The sequence below is a fragment of the Clupea harengus genome, chromosome 21 (assembly GCF_900700415.2).
Source record: "Clupea harengus chromosome 21, Ch_v2.0.2, whole genome shotgun sequence".
NCBI lineage: Eukaryota > Metazoa > Chordata > Actinopteri > Clupeiformes > Clupeidae > Clupea > Clupea harengus.
In genome coordinates this window covers 18,228,603-18,236,667 of record NC_045172.1, presented here as the reverse complement: position 1 = coordinate 18,236,667, position 8,065 = coordinate 18,228,603, and the positions used below count along the sequence as shown (strand labels likewise).

Here is an 8,065-nt window from a genome sequence, read left to right as displayed (position 1 = left end):
AGTAGAGGTTAACTCTTTACCAGTTAGTGACAGGACCAGTACAATCTCTTTTGAGGGAGAGGGGCAGAAAAGTGGACACCATGCATGTACAAACAGTACTGGCAAAGTAAAGGGTTTGGAGATTGCTAGCTGATGTGTGCTGGTTGATAATTATGCTAGCAGCCCCAAAGTCATAGGTTCACAGAAACATGTTCCGGTACATTGTAAAATTGTTCTACTGCTTGGAAGAGCAACCCAACTCCTGACCCTTTCATGTTTTTCACAGATATAATAAGGGCATTCCATGCTACTGTTCCACAAGACTAGGACACACACTTAACATATTACAGAACTATTAGGATGTCTTAGAGAACATTGGGAAATGTAGTGGTAATGTGATAAACAACTGCTAGATGAAAGACAAAGGGTGGGAAATCCCCTTTTGTTCCTCTATAAGAAAGCATTCATTGGGTTTTCAGACGTGGCTAAACTTAAATGGGCTGAACATTTGAAATGCCTCCCACGTCACCTGTTTGAGCCCACGGCAGAACCTCTCGAACACTCTCGTCATGTTGCCTCCCTTCTCCATGGAGATGACGCGAGTGTGGTCCTCCTCATTGATCCAGATGAGGAAAGTCTTGTCATTGTTGTGCCTAGAGGTCAGAAAGGTCACACAAAGATGGTGAGGAGAGGAAGGACATATGTGCAATGATACTGAGAGTAGTGGCGAGGCACATTTGGGATTTCTATAGGATTTTTCAAACACAGAGACGATGCACAGAGCAAAAAGCAGTGAAAAAGCGAGATTTTATAGCTATACAGTTATACAGCTATATAATAACTAGAGTTTTTAAAGGGACCAAAGTGAGAGTACCCCTTATATTTTCTTAGTGTTTATTCAGCTGTGGGTGAAACACAGCTAAATGCTGTATCACCATCTGCCTCGGGAATCTACTGTATTGAATATGCAGGTCAGAAATTCAATTCTAACTGTCTTGCCTTCCATACAATACTCAGCATAGGCAATTTCCTAGGTCTTTTGGCTTTCACAGCTACATGTACAGTATAACTCGATGGTTTTAACACATCAGAGTGCCACTGAGCGGTTTAAATCTGACTTTGCAGTGCCACACCATCGTACTACCTCACACAAGCAACGTGTACAGCCTGCCAAGTGTAATTTGTGTGAGCAAAAGCATGTAATTAAGATTATCCATGTAATTAGTACTGTCAGATGTTTGTCCTTAAAGCAGTAAGCCATGTAATCTGGCTTAATTAAATTGAATCCTTCAGTGTTTCAGTCGGTCTCCCCTTTGATTTGTACTGTGTCATTTTATTTCAGATCAATGCAAAACCACGTTTGAAAAGCAGAACAGCGTACATGCAGAAAGGCAGAAAATGGCCATTCGATCATGCAGGAGTCTAGTGTCCCTACCAGATACCCCTGGCATCAGGCCAGTCACGGGCCATCCCTGCGCACGTCAGCAAAGGGGACACTGGTTTGTCGAAGAGGAAGTGGTCCTACAAGGCCAGGTAGGAAGAGGAGGAGGAAAGGAGGTGGAGGAAGATTATGGGGAAGAGGAGTTGGTGTAGTTCTAGGAAAGTTCTAGTAGCTCAGTCCACATTTAGCATATTTAAGGGAGTATGGTATATTTAAGGAAATACAAAACAGGTTATGGTGTTATTATAAGATATGAAAAAGTTTAGTATTTTAGATAGCACATTATTTACAGGCTTTGGGAAGGTGATTGATTTGTCTCAAGAACTGAAATGGTATTTGTTCAGCATCAATAATAGTTAATAGGGTTCATGAACTTCATCAGTGAATCGTAACAAAATGCTTTAGATTCTTCAGAGAATAGAGAACGTCACAGAAACAGAATCTACGGACTGTGGAGCCTATAGGTTAGAAAGGTAGAGCTAACAGAGGCTAACAAACTAACTCATTCATTAGAATCACTACTGCTGTAGATGTTGAGAGCCAAGAATACACCAGAAAAGGGGGATGCAGGATTGAAAATAGCTATGGATAGATAAGGAAGGGGAGGGGGGGGCAATTGTGTGGAAACTACACTAGACTCATTCTTGGGCTCTAACTCCTTAGGGTCTGTCTGGTACTTCGTCTTACCAGATCCCACGAGCATCAGGCCAGTCTCTGGCCATTCCAGCTGCAATCAGCAGCGGAGAGACCGGCTTATCAAACAGGAAGTGCTCCTGAGGCACGGCAGCATGTGATGAGCAGGATAGAGTGATTGCATGAGGTGTGGATATGTGTGAAGACATTCACAACAAGTCACCCCTCCGATTCTATACTCTGACAGCAAGTATGTCCCCACTTTGTAGCCATAATTTACATATTTCCTGATCACACAATTCAAACCGCCTTTGAAATACATCAGGGAAAGGGGGTATATTATAGACTGAGGATGTCTTGGAACGAAAGCATACAGATTATATTTTCCATTGAGCCCTTCACAGTGAGCATCATGTGTGTTGGCGAATGGAGCCTGTATATATTCAGTGTGGTATTCATATATATGCATGGGCCACTTCCTTACTCTTCTCTTATACATGATGCTAGTCTTGACTGAACCAGAGTCAGATCAGAAATGGATAGCTCATCCGAGGCTCTACATTAAAGTCATCGTCTCTTAATTACTCAGCCGATGCAATAACTGAGTAGAACTTCCGGCGAGCTACTCACGTCAATTAGCGTCTGCTGCTCCTGGTCTGTCATGTCGCCCAGGCTGTAATAGCGCCCGGTCAGGTCCCCCTTGAGGCCGGCCAGGGCCGTGACCACCACGCGCTCTACCTCTCGACGCTCGGCGCGCGTGCATGCAGGGGGAAGGCTGAGGCCACGGATGCTGCGTCCAGTACGCACACGAGAAGAGAGCACGTACTTACTGTCAAACACGCCGCCGGTGATCTGCAGTGGATGAGAGAGGGGGATGAAAGAGAAGAACAGAGCGAAGGTGTGATGAGATGAGAGAGAAGAGGAACGGGGAAGAAAAAGAAATGAGAGAACAAAAGTTGATGACAGAAGTGAATCCAATGGGATGTGTTCAGTTTTGTCAGAAATGAAGTTCTAAGATACATTCTAAACGTACACACTGAACCACGCGTTTTCATTCAGGAATAACATTGCTGTTTTCTGTCCATTTGTATGCTACTTTTCTACCCTTGGTCTCACTGGGAAATGTGGAAACAGGCACCTTGCTGGCATCCAGATCGGTGGGGTGCTTCATGGTATGGGGGTCATAGCCGTTGTGTCTGTCCAGAATGATTGGGTCGAAAATATCTGCAAACACCTGAGGAAACAGACGCAGGACAAACACTGATGAGGGGCAGGGACTGATGCTAACCCCTCTGAAAGTGCTGTAAACCACTGGAATGTTCAGTAGCCATCACAGATAGCAAATAACAGTTTAACGAATCACACCATTGAACTGCCACCTGGGATGCTAATCATTTTGAAAAACCTTGTGCTTGCACTGTGAAATTAATTTGCTTTGTTGTATCATTACGTTTATGTTATGTATTGTGCTTTAATCCCACAATGTTCCTAAAAGGTTTTCTCTGTACCTCATAGCTTTCCTCATCCCCTGCTACCATGCCAACGGTCTTGATGAAGGGATGTCCAGGGTTGTCCACCCCTGTCTGGATGCACTGGTCCAGGGTCCAGTTGCGGGGGGTGCTTTTGTCCCTCAGCTTGGCATAGATGGCTGGGGTAAGGGCAGTAGCCATGCAGTTATTGTGCTTGCGGAGGTCTGGGAAGTCAGAGCTTTAGGGGAATCACACACCACACATAAACAAATCATTAATAAAAACACTATTGTTATGGGCAGTAGAAAGTGGCTGCTTTTAGATATAGTCTTCATTGAAAGAACTGTGCTGATTATAATTTTCAGTATGTAATATAATGTACAGACATTACCACGAAACATCATCCAAAGCAAGATTAAATACAGTATGTATGGTTATTATGTTTATATAATATTAATACAGTTAAGCATATTAACTTATACAACAAACAGAAGTTTCTTCGACCTTTGGGGGATAAGTCAACCAGCTATCAGCTGAGAAGAAGGGCTATTAGATCTATTTCCACTGGGGCAGATGGGGAGGGGAGACCCAGATCTCTGGGGTCTTAAGAAACGCTCTCTGTCTCTCTCTGTCTCTCTTTCTGTCTCTCTTTCTGTCTCTCTCTCTCTCTCTCTCTCTCTCTCTCTTTATGTCTGTTTCTCTCTCTCTTTCTCTCTCTCGCTCTGTCTCTCTCTCTCTCTCTCTCTCTCTCTCTTTCTGTCTCTCTCTACCTGAACTGGAGGCTTATGGGTGTGCTGCTGGTCTGATCTCATCTTTGCTGATCTTTTGTCAGTATGGTAGGGGTCACAGGAGGTCACTGGCATCACGTAGTCTAAGCTCCTTAGGTTTCCACCTCCCGCCTCTATTCACCTTTGACTCAGTTACACTGCAGCAAACCAGTGCCTGATGACCAGCGCCACTAGAGAGGGTATCAAATTAATCTGGCACTGTCTCCCTCTTTTCCTTTCTCTCTCTCTCCCTCTCTCTCTCTCTCTCTCTCTCTCTCTCTCTCTCTCTCTCTCTCTCTCTCTCCCTCCTCCCTTCACGCTTTGTCTGTTACTGCTAAACTCAGTACAGTTAATTCGCATGCAAAGTGGGTGTCTGTCCATACTTTTTAATGAAAGTAAACTGTGTGCTTGTAATTATACTCTGTGTATAAGTAATTCACCTCAACAGTACGAGGTAAGAAACACAAGTATGAATGGGAGTGTTCATCTGTGCACACTCATTCATGCAAGTAAAGGTGTGTGTGAGTGTGTGTGTGTGCACATGAGTAGATATGGGTGCAAATGTGTGTGTGTGTGTTTGCATTCACCTCGGTGGGTAAAGCTTCGTCCTTTCCTTGGCAGATAAGGCTGCGTTGTCGCTCAGCATGTATCCAGTCGCCACGGTGCCAGCACCCAGGCTGGCCAGCAACACTGCTGTGTTGCGACCGCTCAGCATCTTGGTGAAGGACGCCATGGTTATACGTCACAGGGGTTTCAACTGGAAATACCAAAGAGAGGACATGTCAATAAAAACATTATTTACATGCATTCCCTTAACAGATACTTTAATTAGAAGGTACAATGCAAGTAGAATGTGTGAGCCATTGGAAGAGAATCCATGATCGTGTGTTGTTTGCATCTAGCTCCACCAGTTACAGAAAAGATCTGTATCATATGACGGGACATAGTCCTTCCATTTTGTCCCACTAAAAAGACGTGGCACCCTCGGATGAGCGGTCAGTGGAGAAAGTTTATATTCTGCATTCTTTCATCTTGCTCTAGAAGACCCACAGCATTAGTCCTGCATGCTCTTATTACCTAAAAGAGAGCTTCTTTAGTCCGATGACTGCCACAAGAGCTTTGCTGTAATGCTGTGACAGGTGTCATCTCAAGTCAGCAGGACTTCACCTGACCTCATTTCAAATGGATCAGCAGCCCCATGAGTGATATTTCAGACAGTAACCCGTTGAAGAGTAAAGTGCCCACCTACTCTGAAACTTGTCTTATGTCAGCCTGAGGGATGTCTGTTTGATCTCAAAGTGATGCTGTGATCATGTTCAAATACAGCAGATGATAAAGGTGAAAGGTTGGAGTGTAATTCAAGGGTAAGCTCTCAGTTAAGCCCCTCTGTCCTATTTGACCTCTACATAAAGACTGTCCGTGGTCAGTTGCCTTTGGTTATATCCCCAAGGACAAGACTAGGAATCACTATGTGTGAAAAAGCATCACCTTAAATAGTGGACCACATTTGCAAGTTATCCTCAGATGCACTCCTAGCTTTCTCTTTCCAGGAGGACTTTTCCATTTTATTTGACTCCTCATTTGCCCTCTCCCCTTTTGAAGTTCCAGTAACGTGATGTGGAGCTGACTGAACGCCAGAACACTGGAGTGTCACACTGTAACTAGACCCAGACTACTAAATTAAGGGTTGGGGACACAAGTCTCCTATGGCATATAAGCAACCCCCACTCCTCCCCACCTCCCCCTTCACAGTTCACTCTGTTGCCCCCACCCTTCCCTCCCCACCTTTAGTTCTCCTGCCCTGCTTTGACATTCTGAAGCGGTCACGTACGCAGGATGAGGAGAACCGCTAGCCAAAACACAGGGTGGGGAGTAAGTGAGTGAGCGTGGAAACGAGCCGACAGCCTCAGCGCTTACGGATTCAGTGGAAACTGCGCGGTGCCCGGAAACCTGACGGATGACGGATGACACGAGTGAACAGGTGGTCTGTCCTGCACTTTGCCCTGATCTGAGGTCTAGCTTTGGGTGGACTTGTCCTTGGATTACTGGGTCTCTTTCTCAGGGATTAGACCATAACATTGGATGTGAAGGAGGAAAAGTAGGAATAATGGGTGTTTCAGCCTTGTCAAAATCATCAGAGGAAGCATATAGCAATGAAAAATAAATAACTATTAGCATTTCTTTGCCTTAAGATATTCACACTTTAGTTGCCACATACAAAGCTGTCATTTCATGTAAGGGTTCTGCTAACAAAGCAAGGACAAATTAACATGACTGATATTAAGTCAAAAGATATTACTTTAAAGAAAAAAGACTTCCTATGCAAAAGAGCTGAGATTTTAGCCTGACCTTTAAATTAGAGATAGTCAAACCATTATAACGAGCTTCAGAGCTATTTGCAATGAAAGTCATTCTGACATTTCAAAGTCACCCACACCTTTACAGGTGCTAAAAGCATTGTAGATTACAAATCGCACATGGTTACAGCATAACAGTTGTCAGAGATGTGAGACAGAGTTTAGGACTCAAATTGCCTAATTAGAAGTGCGATAGAGGAATTACAGAAAAGATATCCCAATCAGTAAGTCAGTCAGTATGTGATCAAGTCAAAAGAGTATAGGGTGTAGTGAGACCTGAGCTGTGGGAGTGAGAGTGATTCTTACCTGTCAAGACGATGTGGTCTCCCTGCTGTGACTCTCTCCCAAAACCCGCTGGCCTTGGGGATCCCCGAAGCCCCGCCCCCTCCATCAGATTAATTCTGGCCAATCAGCTCAACTACCCATCTTCAGTCTAACCACCCAGCCCCCACCCCACACACCCACACAGTGGCCTTCCTCTCCCCCTCCTCTCTATGGTCCAGCGCCTGATCCAGCAGCACAGGTCATCACACACTCTTCTAGCCTCGCCACGCCTCACCTCGCCTTATGTTCACAAGTGTCTTCACAGTACAGTGCCTCTCAAAGCATGCGTGGAAAAGATACAAAGACACAACAAGAATGCAATTTGACAAAATTCAGGCACTTGCACATTGTACAACAGCACTGAAGATTGTCAAAGTTGCTTGATTGTCTCTTGGTTGCTGACTAGCGAACATCAGTGTAAGCACATAGTTTTTGAATCAATTAACAATAATTCATTTATGAGTGTGTGCACCCAGAATAAATCTTCCAAATGACTTACAATGAGGTACATGATACATAATAAGATACAACAAATAAGGCAATCGAACAGGAAATGAAAGAGAAGACAAATACTTTTATTTCACACTGAAAATAAATGTTGATCCCTCCAAGGTGCCATTCCTTTATTACTACTGCGGTATAGAAGAATGTATAAAAGCAGACTCCCACCCAGGATATGGATGTGGCAAGAGACCTTGCATGCAGGCTATGGTTGTGTGTGGGGGGGGGAGAGGGAGCAGAGAAACAGTGCAAGATTGGCTGAAGTCCCCTAACCAATGATCATTAAGTACCATCATCATAACACTGGCAGCAGTCCACGTGAACATGAATACATAAACAAGGTTATGAATATAATGTCCTACTGAATCAATGCAACATAGTCAAACAAATCTCTAACTTAGTAAATATAAATTATTAATTAAATACTTATTACAATGGAAAAAAATGCCATACCAAACCATGTCAGAAATACACACGGAAATGAAACTACAGACTATAACTTTACAGTGCTTTTAACAAACACGTGGCCACTCCTTCCCAATATCAACCATGTGATATTAGTCTTCAACCATGTGATATTAGTCTTCAACCATG

General features: G+C 43.9%; 1 protein-coding gene across 1 annotated transcript; it reads right to left on the bottom strand.

Annotated features, from left to right (window-relative positions):
* Positions 1-439: 439 nt before the first annotated feature.
* LOC105911845 (creatine kinase S-type, mitochondrial-like) lies at positions 440-7,023 on the bottom strand. The gene is made up of 7 exons (XM_031559073.1): positions 6,953-7,023; positions 4,877-5,046; positions 3,562-3,760; positions 3,192-3,287; positions 2,684-2,905; positions 1,415-1,500; positions 440-632 (listed from the first exon to the last, which is right to left on the bottom strand). Exons 2-7 carry the CDS (start codon positions 5,020-5,022, stop codon positions 455-457), a joined length of 927 nt encoding a protein of 308 aa, XP_031414933.1. The 5' UTR covers positions 5,023-5,046; positions 6,953-7,023; the 3' UTR covers positions 440-454.
* Positions 7,024-8,065: the final 1,042 nt, after the last annotated feature.

Coding starts and splice junctions, on each gene's coding strand:
- LOC105911845 (XM_031559073.1), bottom strand. CDS start 5,022: ATGGCGTCCTTCACCAAGATGCTGAGCGGTCGCAACACAGCAGTGTTG. Junction 3,761..4,876: donor ACGAAGCTTTACCCACCGAG/GTGAATGCAAAC, acceptor ATTCCCCTAAAG/CTCTGACTTCCCAGACCTCC. Junction 1,501..2,683: donor AGCAGCAGACGCTAATTGAC/GTGAGTAGCTCG, acceptor CTGGCCTTGTAG/GACCACTTCCTCTTCGACAA.